This window comes from Vicia villosa, linkage group LG4 (assembly GCF_029867415.1).
Source record: "Vicia villosa cultivar HV-30 ecotype Madison, WI linkage group LG4, Vvil1.0, whole genome shotgun sequence".
NCBI lineage: Eukaryota > Viridiplantae > Streptophyta > Magnoliopsida > Fabales > Fabaceae > Vicia > Vicia villosa.
In genome coordinates this window covers 156,363,741-156,386,527 of record NC_081183.1, presented here as the reverse complement: position 1 = coordinate 156,386,527, position 22,787 = coordinate 156,363,741, and the positions used below count along the sequence as shown (strand labels likewise).

General features: G+C 34.0%; 3 protein-coding genes across 6 annotated transcripts; 2 read left to right on the top strand and 1 right to left on the bottom strand.

Annotated features, from left to right (window-relative positions):
- Nucleotides 1-2,043: 2,043 nt before the first annotated feature.
- Nucleotides 2,044-6,281, top strand: LOC131595637 (uncharacterized). The gene is made up of 5 exons (XM_058868043.1): nucleotides 2,044-2,389; nucleotides 2,481-3,165; nucleotides 3,339-4,685; nucleotides 5,437-5,551; nucleotides 5,799-6,281. Exons 2-5 carry the CDS (start codon nucleotides 2,617-2,619, stop codon nucleotides 6,029-6,031), a joined length of 2,244 nt encoding a protein of 747 aa, XP_058724026.1. The 5' UTR covers nucleotides 2,044-2,389; nucleotides 2,481-2,616; the 3' UTR covers nucleotides 6,032-6,281.
- Nucleotides 6,282-10,986: 4,705 nt separating this feature from the next.
- Nucleotides 10,987-18,891, top strand: LOC131595635 (pleiotropic drug resistance protein 2-like). Of its 2 annotated transcripts, none has more exons than XM_058868038.1 (20): nucleotides 10,987-11,457; nucleotides 11,535-11,655; nucleotides 12,391-12,479; nucleotides 12,714-12,798; nucleotides 12,930-13,220; nucleotides 13,317-13,407; nucleotides 13,482-14,382; nucleotides 14,496-14,656; nucleotides 14,759-14,862; nucleotides 14,945-15,110; nucleotides 15,337-15,468; nucleotides 15,617-15,771; nucleotides 16,024-16,356; nucleotides 16,641-16,931; nucleotides 17,026-17,109; nucleotides 17,189-17,322; nucleotides 17,427-17,654; nucleotides 17,752-17,923; nucleotides 18,016-18,270; nucleotides 18,496-18,891. In XM_058868038.1, the coding sequence occupies exons 1-20, from the start codon at nucleotides 11,120-11,122 to the stop codon at nucleotides 18,763-18,765; spliced, it is 4,401 nt and encodes a 1,466-aa protein (XP_058724021.1). In that variant the 5' UTR covers nucleotides 10,987-11,119; the 3' UTR covers nucleotides 18,766-18,891. The 2 variants fall into 2 exon arrangements, with proteins under 2 accessions (XP_058724021.1, XP_058724022.1); XM_058868039.1 differs by having other exon boundaries at nucleotides 10,988-11,457; nucleotides 15,626-15,771; nucleotides 18,496-18,887.
- Nucleotides 15,623-22,154, bottom strand: LOC131595636 (uncharacterized). Of its 3 annotated transcripts, XM_058868040.1 has the most exons (4): nucleotides 19,954-22,154; nucleotides 18,933-18,986; nucleotides 17,768-18,728; nucleotides 15,623-17,121 (listed from the first exon to the last, which is right to left on the bottom strand). In XM_058868040.1, the coding sequence occupies exon 1, from the start codon at nucleotides 21,975-21,977 to the stop codon at nucleotides 20,556-20,558; it is 1,422 nt and encodes a 473-aa protein (XP_058724023.1). In that variant the 5' UTR covers nucleotides 21,978-22,154; the 3' UTR covers nucleotides 15,623-17,121; nucleotides 17,768-18,728; nucleotides 18,933-18,986; nucleotides 19,954-20,555. The 3 variants fall into 3 exon arrangements, with proteins under 3 accessions (XP_058724023.1, XP_058724025.1, XP_058724024.1); XM_058868042.1 differs by lacking the exon at nucleotides 17,768-18,728 and having other exon boundaries at nucleotides 20,870-22,154; XM_058868041.1 differs by lacking the exon at nucleotides 15,623-17,121 and having other exon boundaries at nucleotides 18,546-18,728; nucleotides 20,870-22,154.
- Between the last annotated feature and the right edge of the window lie 633 nt (nucleotides 22,155-22,787).

The window sequence follows — 22,787 nt, the reverse complement described above, 5'->3', positions numbered from 1 at the left end:
ATAGTCCTTTATGTGCAATCGGTTGTCATCTGTTTTATTTTCAATTTTTTTTAACATTGACAGTCTATGCAATCGATTGTAGTTTTAAACGTTGGTAGTCTATGCAATCGATTATAGTTTTAGTGCAATCAATTGCACATGAAACAGAAGTGAAAAATACTTCGTATAATTACACCTCTTCAATATATCTTTTCAAGAATAAATATTCTGATTTTCTATCAACCATTGCCATGTTTTTGAAGGGTTTGTAACTCTACTATAAATTAACTTCAAAGTTATATTTTTCAATTACCTCTTTCAATCAAATAGAAAAACTCTCTGCATATTCTCATATAACACAAATTTTATCAAGTGATACTTTTGAGTCATATTTTTCATATCATATTCAAAAAGTATCTTGAGCACTTAAGAGAGTATATTGTTCTTGAGTTTCATATTTGAAAGAGAAGAAGTCCTTCATAGGATTTATATACTACAAACTTATTTATTCAAAAACTCTTTTTTTGTATCACATCTTATTTTTTCAGGATTGTTGGAATTAAGATTGTGTGAAGTGTATTCCTTGTTTTTAGGATTGTTGGAAACAAGAAGTTGAAAGTGATAGGATTGTTCTCATTTCAACTTGATAAATCCAAGAGGATTGTTCTTGGTGGTTTGGGTGTTAGAAGATTGTAGGATAAATCTTGGGATTAGGCTTGTACAAATATCTAACAATTAGTGAAATCTCTTACTGCGTAAGGGGACTGAAGTACTCTCGGATTGTGAGGGGAACCAGGATATATCCTTGTGTCGCTTATTTTTCTGCACTTTATTGCTTTCATAATCTCACCATAAACCCGAAAAATAATATCATTCATCACTAAAACCAGATAAATTTTTAAAGTCCTAATTCACCCCCTCTTAGGGGCACTCTTGAACTTACATCTTGGATAAAGAAAAAGTCAGAGTCGTTATCTACTCCCATCTCCCTTGAAAATAAGGATTCACCTATCCACCATTTGACTAAGTAGCAGTGGCCTTTTCTGAGGAAACCTAGGTCCTATAGGTCTTTATAAATACATTACCCCCATGTGATAGAGTGATAGATTCTAAGTCATCATACCCTCCACTACTAAAAGAGCATTACACTCCCAAACTAACTGTCCGCCTGCAACCAAGCGACGTCGGTCACCTACAGGACCTCTCACCTTACGTGTGGCGGTTCTTTAAATAGCCTAAAAACCATCGCACATGACTTCTCTCTGCCGTGGGAAAGTTCTTATTATCCAAACATGTAATATACTTGCAAGATCCTCTAAGTCTCACTGTCATTGCGGGGAAAACACACACATCTTATACTTTTTTTATCAGTATAGTGAACAAAAGAAAATGAACAACGATGACCACCATAACTATAACACGTCAATTTGTCACCATAAATTGTTATAATCACTAAAGAGCCCTTAGACGGACAAACTATATCATCATCATCACCATCATCCAAATGATCATGTATATTCTCTTCATTGACTTTAAATTTTATGCGAATCAAAGACGTTCCATCATCGTCTGTCCTTTACCATCACCGACCCCTACAACTTCGACAATAAACCATAAAACAAACATTTTATTAAGAGACCCGGTACTTGTGATATAGAGGCAACCCCTAATAAATGAACAGTTGAGACGAATCGTAACGAAGATCTTTGAATACCTAAACATATGATTTTGAATCAAATATAATATTTAATTATTAAATAATTAGTATATTTATAATTTTACACTTAAAATTTTTTTAAAAAATATATTGGTCTATTAAAATAAAAGGAACACACCCTGTCATGGAGTACATTTTTCCTAAGAGTGTAGCTTGTTTAGAGGTCTCTTGTCTTTTTACTTAAAAAAAAATAAAAGGTTGTATTTAGGATTTTTTATTTAAAAACGGGCCATTTAAAAGAAAAATCCATCACCCATAAAATAAGGTAATATAAGATTTTTTAAAGGCTAAACCTGTCTTTCCACTAAACTTACCTTTGGCCGCTACTACGTGTCCTACAGACATCGACTCCCACTCTTCCTCTTCTCTCTTTACGCTGTCTTGGGAAACAAGAAAAACGCTCTTTTCTTTTGGAACAAAGAACGACTCGTACTTGAACAAAAAAAAAAAAAACCCTTTGGATTGCGCGCTCAACAAATCTCAACCGTCCACCTTTTCAATCCGACGCCTCTCTCCACTTTCTCTCTCTACTGAAAAACTTAAAACAGACTCTCTCTTTTCCTTCCCTATCTCTGTCATCTGCAGTTTTTTTCATCATAAACCCTAGTGAGTCGAAACACTGAATCTCTCTCTCAATCTTCATCGCACGTTCTTCTCTCCGATCTCACTCTCTGCGTTTCGTTCCAATTTAAGGTTCGATTTTTATAATCTTTTTCTCTTTCTTTCACTGTTCACCCGATTCCTCTTTTTAATTTTTTTTTTATGTATGTTTCTTTTTTACTAGACGCGATCGTTGTTCAGAGTAACGATGACTCTTGATTCTATGTGAGAAACCGAAAAGATTAACCCGGTTCGATTCCGGTTTTCTTCGTCCTCGGTTTTTGTGTTTATACTCAATTTCTCAAAAGAACCGTACGGCAATGCCGGCGGCAGGTATGAAGCGGTCTACTAGAGCTTTCGGAGTGGTTATGAAGGGATCCGACTCGGGTCGGGTTCTCCGGTCCGGTAGGCGGTTATTTCCAGAACAATCAGTCGAAGAGAAGACCAAGAGAGGGAAGGTAGGAGATGATTGCCCGAAGCAGCCACTTCCATCTAAGAAAACGGCTGTGCCGGAAAAGACCGCTGAAGACGAAAGGGCGGTAGGGGAAGTGAAGAGGGGTCGGGATGGTGACAAGGTTGACAGGATGTATGGTATTGTGTATAGTAGAAAGCGGAGAAGGACTGCCCGTTCTCCAAGATTGGAACTTTATAAAAAGAAAAGGGAAGAAACGGTGGAGAGTGGTGTGTGCAGTGTGCTTTCTGTTGTTGTGAAGCCTTGTGCTAGAAGAAATGGTAGATTTTCGTCTTTGTTGGTTTCGGTGTTGAGGTACATGAGGAGGGTCACAGTTACATTACCTGAGCTTTTGGCCTTTTTTATGTCTCAACCGATTCATGCTGCCTTTGATTCGCAGGGTGTAAAGTTTTTGCAGGTATATTTTTTCTTATATTGTTCATCTGCATTTCCACTTCTTATTTATCTATCTGTGTTTTATATACTAGATTTATTGAATTGAATTTACTTGTTGTTACTGTTTAATTGAAGAAAATGCATACCGTGTCACTGTTACGTGATCTCATGCTATATTTTTTAACCATTATGCAGGGTTCTCCTCCTGTCAGCACTGGAATCTGTTGTTTTTCTGGGATCACACAGTTTATTCCATTGTTCTCTGTAGACTTTTCTGCTGTTCCAGTTTATTTTGAGTATCTGCATTATGCAATGCTTTTAGATTCTTTCTTTAGGTCGTTTTTTATTGTAAATAGTCCAATAATTGCACATAGTGACGATGGGGATGATTTGGAGGTAATTGATTTCCCAGAATACAAAGATAAACTACAGATTTCGTTTGATACTGTTGAAAGAGAACCTTCCAAGAGTGAAACTGTTATCCCTGATGTTATTGAAATCAATGACAGTGTATCTTTATCTTCCCCTGTCAAGGGCACCAGGCTAGCCCGTAGTAGTAATGGACAGTTTAGAAGTGTTACGAGCTCTAGAAGCATTGTTCAGAAGAGGAGGAGTTCACTCAGGAAAAGGAAAGCTAATAATTCTTTTACCATGACTTTACGCCGAAGTAATAGAGAAGTGGCTTCGAATTTAGTGGGTGGTAGAAAACGCAATAACCAGCTGTCTGGTATGACCTCCAGCACGAGGCTGAGAAGCTTAACCAATGGGAATACTGCTGGAAGGTTGAAAGACGCAAGTTCTGCCATAGTAGATTCTACACAAACTATAGAGTCTTCTCTCTGTTCAGCAAACATATTGGTCGTAGAGTCGGATCGGTGTTACAGGGAATATGGAGCAGGTGTCACTTTAGAGGCGTCTGCTTCCAGAGAATGGCTTCTCACTGTAAAGAGAGATGGATTAACAAGATGCACCTTCAAAGCTGAAAAAGTGATGCGATCTTGGTCTTCCAGCCGGTTCACCAATGCAACAATGTTTTCATTAGATAATGGTTGGAAGCTGGAGTTTACCAACCGCCAGGACTGGTCTCTCTTTAAAGCCCTTTATAAGCAGTGTTTTGATCGAAATATCCCTGGTCCTGTTGCTAAATTTATTCCAGTACCAGGCGTGCATGGGGTCACTTCCTATGCTGAAAGTACCAATTTTATCTTTCAGAGACCAGCTACTTATATATCTATGCATGGAGATGAGATAACTAGAGCAATGGCAAGGAAAACTGCAAATTATGACATGGATTCTGATGATGAAGAATGGCTGAGCAAGCTCAACATTGAGTTGCAAGAACACGTTTCAGAGGATAATTTTGAGTTAATGATTGATGCTTTTGAGAAGGTTTATTATTGTAATCCAGATGATTCCTTTGATGTAAAATCTGCGGTTAGTAGTCGTCAGGATCTTGGTAGCAAGGAGGTTATAGAAGCTGTATATACCTATTGGATGAGGAAACGGAAGCAAAAACGCTCTTTGCTAATTAGGATTTTTCAGGTAAACATACCATCACGTATCTGTCATAATGCGTGCTCCAAGCATGTTAATTTATGTTTTATCATCTATAAGGAGTTTTTATCTCTTCCCAAGTCCCAACACAACGTATCTTGGTTGTCTCTTTTCCATTTGAATATGAAATCATAGAAAAGTTACTGGTTAAGAGCGTGTGGTAAAATAGCAATGTTTCTTGTAGGAATATTTTGAAAATTTTGAAAATTTGAAATTCACGCGTATTATAGTTATTCTTATGTGCTTCTCTTAGCCTTTGCATTCGCTAACATAGTTTTAGTTCACTTTTAATATACATCTTATAGTCCCTTCCGCTCCTTTGTGACAGTTATGTTTCTTCTCGTATGTTAGATTTTACTTGAAATGAGAACTCCTAGTGATCCAAATGATGGAATATATATTTTTTCAATCCAACAAATATAAACATCTCAACCAATACAGTAGGTCAGGCTGTGATCATGGTTCTCATCTCAACCAGAGTGAGGACTATATATAGGAGTGGTTATTTTTTCTATGTCTTTTCTCTAAATGTAAAGAGGGATGTAAACCCAATCCATTTCACCCAAAATAAGTGTCTCAGGCCCACTTATTCCGATCATTTAACCTTGAACACATCTAGATAGCTTTCTATATCAATCTTTGTTTCGGCAAAATAAATACTAATAATACTGAGGTGGTAGTGTTGATGTAAAGTACTATACTGCATCCTTCTCATCTAGTTGATGTGGTTATTTGTCAGAATCATCAATCAAAGAGAGCACCACTTATTCCAAAGCCTTTGCTGCGAAAGAAGAGGTCATTTAAGAGACAGCCGGGTCAGTTTGGCAGAAGCAACCAGCCAAGTCTGCTGAGAGGTAATTTTATACCTTTTCTATATGATTATTGTTGAAATTTGATGCACCTATTTTTTTATCGTTGTCGGTAGTGGATAAAGGTCTTTACCTTTTTCCGCTCATCTTGCAATACAATTTCTAGAATAAAGACCCCTTTGTCCCAGCATCTTGTTTAGTTGCAGTTCTATATTGATTTATATGGACTATATTAATTAATTGTAAAGAGTGTATTGTTAAAAATTGTCTCATCTTGTGTATTGATTTTCAGATTTTGTAGCTGAACAAGAGGCCTTGGAAGAGAATGCAATGCTTAGGCTTGAACAAGCTAAGGCCTCAGCAAAAGCATCCATGGAAATAGCCATTCAAAAACGCAAAAGGGCTCAGTCTCTTGCTGAAAATGCAGATTTGGCAACCTATAAGGCTGCAATGTTGATTAAAATAGCCGAAGCAGCTGTGGCTACAGGATCAGTAGAAATTGGGGCCAAATACTTTCTTGATTGATGGTTAAGGTCAATTCTGTTCCGTTTGCTAATTATAACACCACATATCTTATTACAGGAATGCTCACAGTAGATTTGCTGCTGTGTTTTTCCCCCCTTTTATACTGTAAACAGTGTACAGATTTTTGTTTGAATGTACAATTTGGTTAGGAATCAAGACCACACCGATCTTCCTTACCCCGAGAGTGGTGATTTCTTTCCCTTGGAAGAAAGAAAGAATTATAAGAAAAAGATTTACAGGATTTTCATGACTCATCTCTCTGTTTTTGTTTAACTGTGGTGGGGTTCCTGTGTCCTGCGGACTTATATGATCTGCCTTTCACGATCCCATATTATAAAAATGATTATGAAATTTGAATAAATTAAAGATTAATCTTTAGAGCTGTGTTTTGATTACTAAATAGAAATAATTGATAACTTCCTTTTCAAAAGGGTTATCAAAACTAATTTTTAAGATAAAAAACCAAACAATTATTTGGTGTTTAAATATTTTTTTATACTGTAGCCAAATGTTTGACAGTTGGATGAAAATGTCTAAATTTATTTTTGGGTTAAATAAGTTTTTGGTCCCTATAAATATTACAGTTTTTATTTTTAGTCCTTCCCTGCATTTAGGCAACGTTTTTTAAAAAAAACTGTTGTCAAAACCAGCTAAAACCGTTGTCAAAACTCATAAGGAACTAAAAATGAAACATTTTTTCAAGAAAAGAAAGTTTTCCAAAAAATTGAGTTTTAACAAATTGGCCTAATGGCATGTTTGGATATGATCACCGTAAAAATGTAAAAACTAGAAGCTCCATTTCTAGCATGTTTGGATTGGTTTTTGGAAGATGGAAATCAATTATAGAGTTGTAGAATTAATTTTCAGTGATTTTGAATTTCAAAAGTAGAATTGATTCTGCTTCTAAAATTTTATCATAATTTATTTTTAGAATTGCTCAACTCACTTTTCTATAAATGTATTCAAATATAAATTAATTATGCTAAAATTTTGTTCACCGCCAATTCAAACACGCCTTGGTGGCGTTGACTGTAGGGAGTTGTTTATTGTATTTTAGTGGTGCTCATATTCATGTTGATTAAAATTCAAAAATGTATAAGTGAGTATTTTTGTCACTTCAAAAGAATGCTTTAGAAATAAATTAAGAACTCTTGAGAAAAGTCTCAAGTGGAATGTTAGAATCTAATTTAATTAAGTTATAAATATTATTAAACTAAAAGAAAATAAAAACGAAAGTGAATTTAGATCCTCTCCTTCAATATTTTTTCTATAATCCTCTCCTTCATATTATGTGTCTATCTCTCTCTCTCTCTCTAACATTTTCTCTCTTATTTTATTTATCATTTTTTTTTCATTTTTTTCTATACAATTGCATGTGTTTTGATTGAAGGAGACGGTTGGATGGAAGGAGAAGATCCATTGTGATTTACACTAGTAGAAATATTTAAATAATTGATATTACTGTTTTATCTTTAATAAATTATATGTCACAAATAATTTATCATTATTATTTTAAATACAATTTGAATAAATATTTTTAAATAATATAATAATAATTTACTAAATTACTATAACAAGAACTATACTTTTTTTAGGAGAGACGTGCATGTTTAGAGATTTCTAAGGTTTATTTGTGAGTTAAAGTCCTAACAAATTTGGCGGGATTACCTGCCCAAAGTTCAGTTGATGAATTATCATTGTTTTCCGTAGTGTTTAGAGTACGGTTTTGAAGGCATTCGAACTGCAAGAGAGAAAAACGTGCAGTTCGATTTGGATCAGTTGATTTTCAAAAATAAAATCAAAGTAAATTAATGCGGTTTGAGTTGATTCGGTTGGTTTGTTTTTTTATAAAAAAATTATTTAGTCATACATAAATATAGGGGAAAAAATAATTTTGTGTCTAATCGTTCATACATTACCATAAAATTTTTATAATTATCAAAATAAATTTATAATTTGATACACAAAAATATGTCTTACAATTTTATCTTAAATCTAAAGAATAATATACTTGAAATTGCATTCGTAAATAAATATTATACAAATAATACGATAAAATATATTTTGTCAAAATGTTATTCATAAACGAATAATATTTTTTGATGATATATAAATTAAAATAAATATCATACAAACATGATAAAATATACACATAATTCTCTAAAAATTTTAAAAAATATATATTAGTAAAATTTTGTAACATATCGTGGTTTCGTTCGTTTTGCAAAATACAAACTGCAAATCGAACCGAACCGCACGGTTCTGTTGTAAAATGGTCCGAATATATTCAAATAAAATGTGGTTTTTTACAGTTTCGGTTTGGTTCAATTCGATTTTGTGGTTTTCTATTAGACTAGTTCGGTTTTAAACACGCCTAATTTTAAATGCGTGATGAATTATACTTCAGGATTTATAGAACGGTAATTTTGGGTTTCATTTGGATGACTCTACACTACTAAGAGTGGAAAGAGCAACCCTCTAAATTTTTTAACTGAAGTAGTAAAAATCACATGTAATTAACCAATTAAAATTCAGGTTAAATGACATTTAAATTTTGGGAAAAAGTTAAAATTAAATATTTTCTTTTAATTCAATTTAACTTTGTGGTCCATTAATGTCCTAGCAACTTGAAGTAATGATGAAAATTTACACGGACGTCCTTGACATTAGGGATGAGGATATGTCAGACCGACTAATAGTCGCCGATGGTCTAACCTACACAGGGTTAGGCCAGGTTGAATTCTTTTTTAAGTAGAAAAGACCTAGACTTTTTTATAAGCCTATCTAGATAAAAATATCATGCTACATGCCATAAAAAACCTTTTAAACCTATCAGTCAGTCTTTTTAAATAAATAAAAATAAATTTATTATTGTTATATTTTATTTGTACTTTAAAATAAAATACAAAAATAAATCTTATTTATCTTGAAGAACTTATTAAGATAAGTTGACAAGAACTTATGAAGATAAGCTCACAAAAGCTTATGAACAATGTCATTAGTTGTTTTTATAAATTCTCTTAATTAAATAGTATCGAAAAATTTATGTTAATATGTAAACTTGAATAAGTAAATGCAAATAAACATTTAGTCTCATTGATATTTCAAGTTATTAGTCTATTTAAACATTAGTTGAATTGCTTATTTATAAATGATCAAATAAAATAAGTTTTTGTGTAGGTTTATAGGCCAAATAGACATTCGAAAAAGTAAGACTCAAGCCTAAAAAATAAGCTTATGATAGGTTACATGTCAGACTTAGGCTTTATAATTTTTAGTAGGCCAAGCTCAGGTTTGACAAAGTCTAACTTGATCCAGCCTATTCCCATCGCAACTTGACATGACGGTTTGGTGGAAATGTCATGATGACTATGACGTGTGTAGACTATCTTGAACAATATCAAGTAGTTACTAAAAACGCAACATTTCTTCCATCTCATACATAAGATCGAAAGTGGCATTTTTGGGGACATTTGTTAGCCTGAAAATTCTCTCTATAGGATTCGACAAGGAATGATAGCAAACTCGTTGAAAAATGATAAAAGTATGAAAAGACTTAGTCTTCGACACATTGGTCATGTCGACCAATAGGGTTTGAATAATATGGTAGGTTTGGTTTTGAAGAGTTTCAAGAACAGATCCATAAGACTAAGAAGACCCTTTCTTTGAAACATGTCGAAAATTTCGAAAAGGTTTAAATGTATTAAACCTCAATAGTGTCGAGTTCGACACCTTAATTAGATTTTAAGGAATTAGCATATTTTCAATCTAAGAGTCGATTAAACCAAGGATGTCTCGATAAGCCTATGGAAGTAAAATATCTTGACAGAGGTGTTTAGGAAGTTTCAAAGGAAGCTATCGGATTGATAGTGGGTTTGCAACAGTTTAAACACTAAGGGGAAGCAAATCAGGAGTTTGAAGCCCACGTAAGGGGATACGTGTCGATTACTTAGAAAATAATCATTGTCGACAAGTATAATGTTTTAATTATTCTTTTAATTAAAACAATGCTCAATTTCAAAGAAAACATCTCCACATTTAGCTCTTAATATGTGCCCTTAAGACACATATGTTAGCATTACCCTAGATTATTAATATGTCATAAGCTGAATAATAAGTTCTATTAGATTACAGTGTGCATAATCATTAAACTCTTTAAAATTTTATTGAAATATACATATATATGATATTCTCGCTGATCTATATCATAGAAAAAAATTATTTTTTCTTTGTGTCTTGCTAACTAGTGCCCTCAGGGCACTCTTTAAGCATACAAAATAAAAAAAATATTCTTTATAAAAGTCAAAATTTCAATTTTCAATACATTTTCAATACATTAAATACAAACATTTTAATAAAAACTCAACACTTTAATCACTTAAAGAGTGCCCAAAAAACACTTTGTGTTTTACTTTTTTTCTTAACAAAAATGGGATGGAGTATCTGCTTTGAATTCAAATGTAGTTCTCCTATTACAAGTAACCAATAATCAATTTCTGAACGATGTAAAATTAACCGTATTACACGGATTTAATTTGATTCGCACTCCACGTATAATATCTCGTGCAACACACATACTACTACATAGCAATCTAGTTGAAGAAAAAATATTCATAAAAATTGCTTTAAATATTTGCTCGTGTATCATTTGCTAAACTATTGTTAAGCTAGCTATTACCACCAATTTTGTCTTCATTAGCAAAGAAAGTATATTATGAAAGCAAATATAATATTTCTACTTTGTTTAATTCAATTGTCGTATAGTTAATGTAGTTTACAACGCAGGTAACATCCTGAGTCGGCACTCATCATAACCTTTGACACTGTTTGGCTCATTGCATGTTGTCTTAATTAACTCTAATAATATTACGATTAACAACTCTTCACTTGACTTTAGACTCCTACAAATTATTAATTATATAACCATATAACTCATTTTCATCACTAAATTATTATGTGTTTCTTCATTCATTTTTTTTCATTTTCATGCATGTATTTCATTATATGATTGATCCTTTGGTTTATTTTGAGTTTTTATGCTAATTTAGAAGTACAAGGAAAATAAAAACAGTACTATATTTGATTGACATGGAAGTTGAAACGGGTGAAGAAGATATGGTGAGGGCAGTTAGTAATGGAAGGGTGAGGAAGAGTTTTGGAGAGTTGATCCAAAACTCGGCAAGCTTCCGTGAGAGAAGTGTCGAAGAGGAGCCGAAATGGGAGGCGTTGTGGAGGCTTCCGACATATGATAGAATGAGGAAAGTGATTTTGAAGCAAGTTCTTGAAAATGGAGAAGTGAAGTATGAAGAAGTTGATATCACCAAGCTTGGAGGAGAGGAAAAGAAGCATATTTTGGAGAGTATAATAAAGACTGCTGAAGTAGACAATGAGAATTTTCTACAAAAAATGAGAGACAGAATTGATAGGTAGATTATGTGACAATATTTCTATGTAAATTTGGTTGTTTGTTATACTAACTGGTTGTTTGTTGATGTTGTTATAGGGTAGGAATTGAGATTCCTAAGATAGAAGTCCGGTTTGAGAATTTATCAGTTGAAGGGGATGCATATGATGGAACCAGGGCCTTGCCAACACTAATCAATGCTACCCTCAATATAATAGAGGTATGTTTTGATTCAAATGAAATTATCACTCATTTCAATTTTAATTAGATACAATCTTAATCTCTATATTAAAAGTGACGTATAGTATTATAATACTAATGTAAGATAGAGCTAGAATTATTTTTATAGAAAAATTAGAGTATTGTTTAATAGATATATTAAATAATTTCATGTTGTTGGGACGGAGATCCGATTTCAATTATTCCTGTTTTTTTTATGCCGATTCCAATTATTCCATTTTTTTGGGTGCAATATGCATCTAGACATTACCTGCACTCAATTTGTCAATAGATGATACAGTGTAACAGTTGATAATTTGCTGTAAATTGTTCTTGTCTTTCTTCTATTATTTAAAAAATATTTAAAAAATATTATGGCTCTGTTTGGTAAAATTAGCGGTTGGATAATAACTTAGCTGATAACTTATAGTTTATGACTGAGGACTGATAGCTTAAAGCTTATAAAGGATGACTCTAGTTGCGTACGAGTCAATTATTTTATTATATATTATTCATTTAACACATTACTTATGTGAAACTAATTAGTCTCGCTTGAATTTTAAATTGAAATATGAAACGTGAAGCAATGAACAACAGAAGCTTTTTTTTTTTAATTTGTTGGTTCTGTATTTCCATAATATGTAGACAAACGTGATTTATATAACTTGTTTTTTTTTCTTAATATTAATTAGTCATGCAGTGACTTATGATCTTATATGTGTTTTGTGGCAAACAGGGACTTTTGAGTTACATCAAGATTTTGGCATTTAAGAAAAGGGTTGTCAAGATTCTCAAAGATGTTAGTGGAATTGTAAAACCATCAAGGTACTTTAACCAGTGATGCTATATGGACACTTCAAAACTTACTTGTATTAGAAGATGGTTCATCATACAATTTATTTTGGAGAATATACATAAAAACCATTCATAGACAGCACTTCATATATTGCATCAGTATGAGAATGAACAACTAAATAAGAGTTGGCCATTATATTCGACATTATCAAAATAAATAAAGAATATATTGGTAACTAGATTTTATTTTCTGTATATTTTCAGAATGACATTATTACTAGGACCTCCAGGTTCAGGAAAAACTACACTGCTTCAGGCACTTGCTGGAAAAATGGACAAGGATCTAAGGGTTGGTCATCCCCTCCTAATTCCCTTTTCGAAATTATAAATGCATAGTCGCTCAATAGTCAATAGTTGTGAACATAGTCATGAAGAATTAATCATGAAGATGCTAAACTAAGCGGCTTAAATTCTCCACAGGTATCAGGAAGGGTGACTTACAATGGTCATGAATTGTCAGAATTTGTTCCTCAAAGAACTTGTGCTTATATTAGTCAGTATGATCTTCACCATGGAGAAATGACAGTGAGAGAGACGCTGGACTTCTCCGGACGCTGCTTAGGTGTTGGAACAAGGTATGATATGTTGACAGAATTGTCAAGACGAGAAAAAGCATCAGCTATCAAACCAGATCCTGAAATAGATGCTTTCATGAAAGCCACATCAATGGAAGGTCAAGAAACAAGTCTTGTTACAGATTATATTCTCAAGGTTTGGTTATGTTATTACTTTTAATCAAAGTTGATTCCGTTTTAGTCAACATTAATCCAACTTTCTTCAACCTAATTTATTTATGTAATACAATAGATTCTTGGGTTGGAAACTTGTGCTGATATTTTGGTGGGAGATGAGATGAGAAGGGGCATATCAGGTGGACAAAAGAAGCGTCTAACCACCGGTAAGTGTCGTGTGCTTCTTGAATTGCACCTGTCTTTATAAATATGAATATTAATTCGTATAAATATAATGCAGGTGAGATGTTGGTAGGACCTGCAAAAGCGCTCTTTATGGATGGAATTTCAACTGGTTTGGATAGTTCTACAACCTTCCAAATTGTCAGGTTTATGAGGCAGATGGTTCATATCATGGATGTCGCTATGATAATCTCACTTCTTCAACCTGCACCAGAAACGTATAACCTTTTTGATGATATAGTATTACTTTCAGAAGGTGAGATTGTCTATCAAGGTCCCCGTGAGAATGTTCTCGATTTTTTTCAAAGTGTGGGCTTCAAATGCCCGGAAAGGAAAGGAATTGCAGACTTTTTACAAGAGGTAACTTCTAGGAAGGATCAAGAACAGTACTGGTTCAGAAGGGACATACCTTATCAATACGTTAGCGTGCCTGATTTTGTAACCCACTTCAACAATTACCGCATTGGTAAACAACTTCGTGAAGAGATTCAAGTTCCCTTTGATTCTAGTAAAACTCATCATGCTGCATTAGTGAAGGAAAAGTACGGAATCCCCAAATGGGAACTCTTCAAGGCATGTTTTTCAAGAGAATGGCTATTCATGAAGCGTAGCTATTTTGTTTATATATTTAAGACTTTTCAGATTACTATCATGTCTATAATTACCATGACAGTATTTTTTAGAACAAAAATGGAGCACGGTCAACTTGAGGATGGGGGAAAATTTTATGGTGCACTGTTTTTCAGCCTTATCAATGTCATGTTCAATGGAGCGGCAGAACTTGCAATGACTGTTAACAGACTTCCTGTTTTCTTCAAGCAGAGAGATTTCTTATTTTATCCAGCATGGGCTTTTGCATTGCCCATTTGGGTACTCAGAGTTCCTCTCTCTATAGTAGAATCTGTATTATGGATCGTCCTTACTTATTATACTATTGGTTTTGCTCCAGCACCTAGTAGGTATGAGAATGCAATCTATACTGAGTTGGCAAAGGCTCGATAATTCAATCATTTTAATTTTCTGTATAGACTGGCAAATTTTGTTCAATTATGCATCTAAATGCTTATTATAGGTTTTTCCGTCAACTACTAGCATTCTTCTGTGTGAATCAAATGGCTCTATCCCTTTTCCGGTTCATTGCTGCAATCGGAAGGACAAGAGTTGTGGCTAACACATTTGCTTCCATAACTATTTTAGCTGTTTTCGTCCTAAGTGGATTTACGGTTTCAAGAGGTAAGTAACAATATCTCTTTATACATCTATACAACTTAATAATTTTTCATGTGAAATTGATTCTTTTTATCTGATCACTGCAAACCCTCTCTCCATATGTAGATGATATTGGGCCATGGATGATATGGTGCTACTATGCTTCGCCTATGATGTATGGAATGACTGCAATAAGCATCAATGAATTTCTAGACAAAAGATGGAGTACTGTGAGATCTTATTCTTATTGAGATAATAATTGGTCTTCAACCTTATAACCCTACATAACTACTGATTCTTTACTTTTCACAGCCTAATTTGGACCCTAGAATCGATGAACCCACAGTTGGGAAGGCATTACTTAAGGCCAGAGGCATATTTACAGAAGACTATTGGTATTGGATATCTATTGGTGCTCTTATAGGATTTTCTCTACTGTTCAATGTCTGTTTCATTCTCGCTCTAACTTACTTGGACCGTAGGTTTCTATCCTATTCTTTCTCGATTTTGCATGTTTGCATCTGCAAAATTTTGTTTCTTTAATTATTATATAATTTTTATAAAGGAACACTATAAAGATATACTTATTAGATCACTATATCAGGAAAAGCAAAGCCACCAATCTTGCAGCATGAAAGATAGTAATCATTTCAAAAGTCCTTCGCATAAAAACCCTCTGACATCACTTTGAAATTAAATTGCAGCATTCAGAAGCTCAAAATCTATCTTGGTGGAACAGGAAGACAATAGGGAAACCACGACGACATCCTCCTCAGTGGAAAAAACAACAGTAGAAATGACAGAAAGTTCAGTTTCAAATGTTGAATCATTTGATGGTAAATAGTAAATGATAAAAGCAACTACTCTCAATGAGATAATAGAGAAGATATAATTTATTTTCATGTAAAATAATTTATGCTAACATGCAATTTACTCTAAATTCTCATGCTAATTGGAAATGAACCAAAAGATAATTGTAATTAGTTACTACAGGTGTTGACATGGAAGTAAGAAACAACACGCGTAGCTCTATTCCTAAAGCTGCAAAGAATGCAAAATTCAGGAAGGGAATGGTGTTACCCTTTCAGCCTCTGTCACTTGTTTTTGAAAATGTGAATTATCATATCGATATGCCAAATGTAAATTCTTATTCTCCATCTTGTATCATATCCAATCATTTTATTATTAGCTTTGACATTTGTAGTTTTCTAACTGTGACAACTATCTATATTTTTTTCTCCATACTCATTGAGGGGTAAAAGGTATATGTATAGGTGCAAGGAAAATGATTAAGCATTATAGTTAAAACACTCAATAGTAAATCTAAAATTATTTTGAAAATGTGTTACAGTATCACAACTCCCAAATGTAATTATGCAGTTTGTTATCAGGAAATGAAGAAGCAAGGAATTGAAGCGAACAGACTCCAACTACTAAGAAACATAAGTGGTGCTTTTAGGCCTGGAATTTTAACAGCGTTAGTCGGTGTAAGTGGTGCTGGAAAAACAACTTTGATGGATGTTCTTGCAGGAAGGAAAACTAGTGGTCACATAGAAGGAAGTATCAGCATATCGGGTTATCACAAGAACCAAGCAACTTTTGCTCGGATTAGCGGTTATTGTGAACAAAATGATATTCACTCTCCTAATATTACAGTTTATGAATCGCTTCTGTTTTCTGCTTGGTTGCGGCTCAGTAAAGAGGTCGATATAGAAACACGAAAGGTATGTTGCTATCTGATCAATTTTTCATGTTAAACCCCTCCCCATAGGCTCTTATTTCGGTATATTTGAAATGCCTCTTTTCATATGCAAGTTTCATGCGATTAAGTTTATTTCATGTGGTTAGCAAGGAATCAAGTATTTATTACCAAACTCAATGCCTTTTTTTTAGTAACAATAATTATAGACAAAAATGAAAATGGAGAAAAAACTAACTAAGCAGAATATCGATTAAGAGGACACTCCAACAGATTCTAATTGTCTACAACTCTACTTATTATCCTCAGATGTTTATTGAGGAAGTTATAGAGCTAGTTGAGTTACATCTAGTGAGAAATTTCTTAGTCGGCCTTCCTGGAATAGATGGCTTATCAACTGAGCAGAGAAAGAGGCTTACCATTGCTGTAGAATTGGTTGCGAATCCTTCCATCATCTTTATGGATGAACCAACAACTGGTCTTGATGCTAGAGCTGCAGCTGTTGTTATGCGTACAATTAGAAACACAGTGGATACTGGGAGAACTGTTGTGTGCACAATTCATCAACCAAGCATTGATATATTTGAACATTTTGATGAGGTAAATATGAATAACAAGAAAAGAAATTGTTAATGCTATAATGATTTTGAAGGAACTATACTAATTACTAACCCTTGGCCCATTTTGAGTATAGCTGCTTTTGTTGAAGACGGGTGGACAAGTGATATATGGTGGTCCTCTAGGTCGAAATTCTGAGAAACTTATCGAGTACTTTGAGGTAAACTTTTCCCTGATAATGTATAAACTTAATTCGTCAAATGTCAGTAACCTCACAGATTGTGTATAACATTTTTCAGGCTATTACAGGAATTCCAAAGATTGAAGATGGATATAATCCAGCTACGTGGATGCTGGAGATCAGTTCTCCTGTGGTTGAGTCTCAGCTTGATATAGATTTTGCGGAATTATACAATAACTCAAGCCTTTACGAGTAAGTGACGCTTATAGCTATTCCTATATTCTGAGAGACTCTTGTTTCTTTTTACTCATATTTGTCTCAAATTTCTCATGATGCGTTGATTTAAAAAAATCCAGAAAGAGCCAAGAACTTATCAAGGAACTATCTACACCAGCACCTGGAACAAAGGACCTTTACTTTCCATCTAAATACTCACAACCATTTCTTGCTCAATGCAATGCTTGCTTCTGGAAACAGTACTGCTCCTATTGGAGGAATCCGCAGTATAATGCCATCAGATTCTTCATCACAATAGTTATTGGTGTTTTGTTTGGACTTATTTATTGGAAAAAAGGAGATAAGATGTAAGTCTTAATGTTATTTGACAGTATCATACTTCGTCAATACATGGTTTCGCAAGTGTATATATTACATGAGAAAATTAAAATATCTTATATGCAGAGAAAAGGAACAAGACCTTTTAAATCTTGTTGGCGCTATGTATTCCTCGGTTATTTTCCTTGGTGCATCCAACACAAGCAGTGTGCAACCTATTATTGCAATAGAAAGAACAGTTCTCTACCGTGAAAGAGCAGCTGGATTGTACTCAGAACTGCCCTATGCAATTGGTCAGGTGAAACTATCAAATTCCTTCGCTTAAAAGAACAGTAACAAAGATAGCTTAGCAAAACTACACAGTGCATTAAAATATAACTATTTTTGCAGATTGCGATTGAAGTAATTTATGTTGCAATTCAAAGTCTGATATACTCCACTATCCTCTACTGGATGATTGGGTTCCAACCACAAGCCGAAAACTTCTTTTGGTTCTACTTCTTCATATTCATGTCCTTTATCTACTTCACGCTATATGGAATGATGACGGTGGCCCTGACACCAAACCACCAAATCGCTGCCATCGTGATGTCTTTTTTCATCAGTTTTTGGAACCTATTCTCTGGTTTTCTTATTCCAAGAACGGTACGTGTATGATCAGAAAAGATAAAAAAAATATTTCTTACTCTTCATACCATATAGGAGTAACACAAATGGATAGACAATAGAGCATACTAACTTGCATTAAGGATTATATTTCGCACAATTACTGAACATATTGTAGGACACTTGTCGTTGAAAATATATTCATATTCTAATTTTTAACACATAGTTCAATATTTCATGTAATAATTGTTTTCCACTTTGCAGCAAATTCCAATATGGTGGAGATGGTATTATTGGGCATCTCCAGTGGCATGGACTATATATGGACTAGTGACATCGCAGGTGGGCGATAAGGATAGTCCAATAGAGGTACCTGGATATAGTCTCATGACAGTAAAAGATTATCTTGAGAGGCGATTGGGGTTTGAACATGACTTCCTTGGATTTGTTGTTTTGGCTCATATTGCTTTTTGCCTTCTCTTCCTTTTTGTATTTGCCTATGGCATCAAGTTTTTAAACTTCCAGAAAAGATAATCATACATGGAATAAATGAATATGAAAACTGAGAATTGCTTGTAAAAGCTAAATATGCGAAACTATATCCTATAATGATTTATTGTTCAATATTCAGTGTGAGCATTTATATCACAAATCAGATCCAATTATACATTGATTCAACCAACAATGTCAAAGTAGCATACCTAGTAGAAATCAGTCCACTGTTTTTCCTTGTAAAGAATGTTGTAGATAGTTACCTGCAACAACAACAAAAACTGTGAGATGAGTTCAATCACCCTTGGAGAGCCCAAAACTCCCCGCTGAAACTGTTTTGGAGGATTCCAAATTTTGACAGTAGTGTCGATCAATGGATGGATATCTGATTCTTCACAATCAAATCAACTAATTAAACTCAAAGAGATGTGAATTTTTCATTTTGGATTCAGTTGGTTTTTTTGTCAAACTTTACTAGACTTATAGACTTTTCGGCTGGATCTTGTTTGCTATTTAAGGAGGTGGTTATCCTTGTTTCAAAGGCAGACCTTTTGAAGTTTTTAAGGGTGCCGTATTTTGTTTTAGTGAGTCTTTGCATTTTTCATTGATACTTTATTCTTGAGGATGCTTCTTATTTTAAAAGGATAGAGTATTTGGTAGGTAAGCATGATTTGAATAGCCCCACATATAACTGTTTTCTTGTAAATATTTAGGAAAGTGTATGATTGAAAGTGGGAGGTCTTAGAGTCAAGGTCAAAATTCACGAGTAGTATTAGAAAAAAAGCGTTGAACATGTAGAATTTAGACGAGACCGTCGTGTTCTATTAACTATTAATTTAGTGAATTTTCTTTCATTTGGATGATGCCCTCCAAATGTATGCGATGTTGTCCCAAACTAGGTTAACAATTATCTACGTTATTTAAATTGTTTATTTGTTAATTGCTTCTTTTAAACTGTATTGTCTCACGCATTGTCTCAACATTGTGTGTGACATTCTTGTCCCTAATCGAACACAATTTCAAAAATTATGAGAATTGATAACTAGCAATTTAACATGTTTACGAAGAGGACAAGAAAAAGAATATTGAATTCAAATGTGAAATATTATTACATTTGATAAATTTATTTTGCAAGACAGAAATAACAAAGGCAAGAAATTAAAGAGAAATAGAGAAGTGCATGTTTATTGATGGTAAAAAGGAAATACATAAGAGATAAATCTCTACTACCTACAAGAGTAATGCTCTACACAGAAACACAATTCCCTGGCCAAACAGAAACAATTCTTGCATGTTACCATCTCTCTCCACAACTCCTACCTCATCTAACTGAACCACACTCGCCCACTAAATGTCACTCTCTCCCTGCTATCTCATCCTTCCCTCTTTTCTTATTTCTCCTCACATAAACACTCCATACTCTAGGCTCATCCTTTGTCACTCTAGCCCATGTCATCTTTTAAGGCCATATCAGTACAGCTTTCAAATCAACCAGTGTTGAGAGCAACAATTAATAAACACTAAATTCACCGTAACACAGCAAATCATTGACTACAGCAGCAATCAAGTCTTATTTCACTAAGTAGAATCGACTACATGGATCAAATTTTGCCATAATATTTTATCAAATAAAAGAACTACTGCTTTTCAACGGTGTATGGTCAATTGCCTTAAAGCAACTTTTTTACGGAAGAGCAATGATGAATGAGAAAAACATTCTTCATCTTGCCTCATTGGACCAAAGCTCCTAATACATCTTCAATTAGGTTTGAAGTGCAAAAAGTAAATATGAATGATTTTTAAAAAACACTTTTGTTACAACAAGTGAGAAATTATATTTTTCTTATGGAATTTATGTATGTTATTGGAATAACCGATTTCAATTGCAACAGAAAAGGGCTACTACAATCCCTAACAGAAAACACCTGAGGTGATACTGTGGCAATAAGAATGAAATTTTCACCATTCCCCACATCTATCTTGTACAAATCATGGAAAACTTTCTGAAAATGATTTACCAAATTGTCATAGAATGACTGACTTGGAGAAATAACATTAATTGCAAGAATTCCAAATTCTGAAAGTACAAATTTTGCAGCAAGTAGAACATGCTTTCTAACAAATTCCAAAGGTGGAGAACTTATACCATCTCTTACATCGCTTGAATCCAAATCGACCATAATAACATCAAACTTATGAGCTACCTCACCATTCACCGAGTGACCAAAACCATCAAACTCGTAATCAACAAAAGAACTCTTACTTTGTTGTTCCCCATGGTAAGCTAGTTTCTTCATATACTCAACCGCGTCTCCAAGGATAACATGGATAAATTCAGAGTCTTCCAATCCAAAGTAGTTCTTTGCCACCTTCAAAACCTCACTATCACTATCGACACCAATAACCTCAAAACCCAATTGAATTGCCAAAAAAGTTAGCAAAGCCCCACCTCCAACCCCAAGGCATAAAGCCTTCGGTCTCAACCCATTTCGAATTCGTCCATCTATAGATTCACTTATTATCGAAAGACTAGCCACCATAGGTGCCAAGTAAGGATGAACCAAAACATGAAGATCAGGTATAAACTTCGCATCTTCAATACATAAACTATTCAAACTAGAATCCGTCTCTAGAACAATAAGCACTTCTGTTTGAATCAGATTAGGCATCCTCTTGAACCTCAACCGCCTTCGAAACTCTCTTTGCGTTTCACTCTGAGTTTCAATTTCGACATCTTCAATAAGCATTTCACCAACATGAGAACTAGTACATCGATGTATTACTATACTAGAAAGCAAATTATCTTCGTAACTCAAAATCGGTATCTCAGGGATACCGTTTTTGAACAAAGATTTGGGAGACAAAGCTAGGAGAAGAGGTTTTGACCAGACCTCAAAATCAAATCCTTGATGATGCAATGAACAATTCAATGGACGGTGATAAATATGATTAGAAGAATCAGAATCAGAATCAGAATCAGAATGAGGCTGGTAACCGATCAAAATGAAACGGGATATTTCTGGAGAAGCGAAGAGAAGTTGGAGATGACCTGATTTTGTAGAGAAGATCCAATCGGTTTCACGGCCTTGTGGAACTAACATAGCAGCAATGTGGGGCGAGTGAGTGGGTTGGAGTGGTGAGTCAAGAACAGCGACTCGGAGGAGGGATTGTGAAGAGGATGATGGGTTGGGTATGGTGAAGGAGATAAAGCGAGAAGGGGTTAGGGTTTCAAAGGTAGATACATCGAGGGCCATTGCAAACAGAAGAGAAAAAGCATGAGACGATCAAACTAGGTTCCTCGACATGTTGGCAGCCAGCGCGTGGGGCGGTTACTGTAGGCGAGCGCACTTAATGGAGTAGTGGTATTTTTGTTGCAGGAGATGGGTTGTCTTTCATTTGAGTGGCTTCGTAGAGGTTTTTTCTTTTCTTTTCTTTGTGCTCTAGATGTTCTAAGTATTTTAATTACCTTTCACTTAATTTTTTTTTTGGCTTAATTGCAATTTTGGTCCCTTATTATTCATTTTTTTTTATTTTGATCCCTCCATTTTAAAATCTGGAATTTCAGTCTCTTTATTTTAGTTTTTTAAGGATTTTAGTCCCCTGCATATTCGAAGCCAATTTTTAATGACATGACACTCACATTAATGATGTGTCAGTGTCATTTCAACTGTGAATTGTTCAAAAAAACTATTTTTATTTAAGATTTGTGTTGAACATGTCATCAATGTGAGCTCTATGTCATTAAAAATTGCCTTCAGATTTACAGGGGGACTAAAATCCTTAAAAAACTAAAATAAAGGGATTAAAATTCCGGATTTTAAAATAGGGGGGCCAAAATCCAAAAAAAAAAATAATAGAGGCACCAAAATTGCAATTAAGCCTTTTTTTTTTAACTTCTAAAAGTTTTATCTCTAGTTTTAGTCGATATCTATTAGGTTATGTTTGAATTGATGGAATGGAATAGAATTAAGCATTATTGTTTAAATTAGTTTAAAAAAATGGAATTGAGTGCACTTAGTTAAAATGCATTTCTTCTTATTCAATCACTTTCTTTCATTTCTTAT

Excerpts from the sequence above, each read along its gene's own strand:
- LOC131595635 (XM_058868038.1), top strand. The coding sequence starts at position 11,120 with ATGGAAGTTGAAACGGGTGAAGAAGATATGGTGAGGGCAGTTAGTAAT. Across the intron at positions 16,357-16,640 it reads TCGATATAGAAACACGAAAG|ATGTTTATTGAGGAAGTTAT; the intron begins GTATGTTGCTAT and ends TATTATCCTCAG. Across the intron at positions 16,932-17,025 it reads TATTTGAACATTTTGATGAG|CTGCTTTTGTTGAAGACGGG; the intron begins GTAAATATGAAT and ends TTTTGAGTATAG.
- LOC131595636 (XM_058868040.1), bottom strand. The coding sequence starts at position 21,977 with ATGGCCCTCGATGTATCTACCTTTGAAACCCTAACCCCTTCTCGCTTT.
- LOC131595637 (XM_058868043.1), top strand. The coding sequence starts at position 2,617 with ATGCCGGCGGCAGGTATGAAGCGGTCTACTAGAGCTTTCGGAGTGGTT. Across the intron at positions 3,166-3,338 it reads AGGGTGTAAAGTTTTTGCAG|GGTTCTCCTCCTGTCAGCAC; the intron begins GTATATTTTTTC and ends ACCATTATGCAG. Across the intron at positions 4,686-5,436 it reads TGCTAATTAGGATTTTTCAG|AATCATCAATCAAAGAGAGC; the intron begins GTAAACATACCA and ends GTTATTTGTCAG.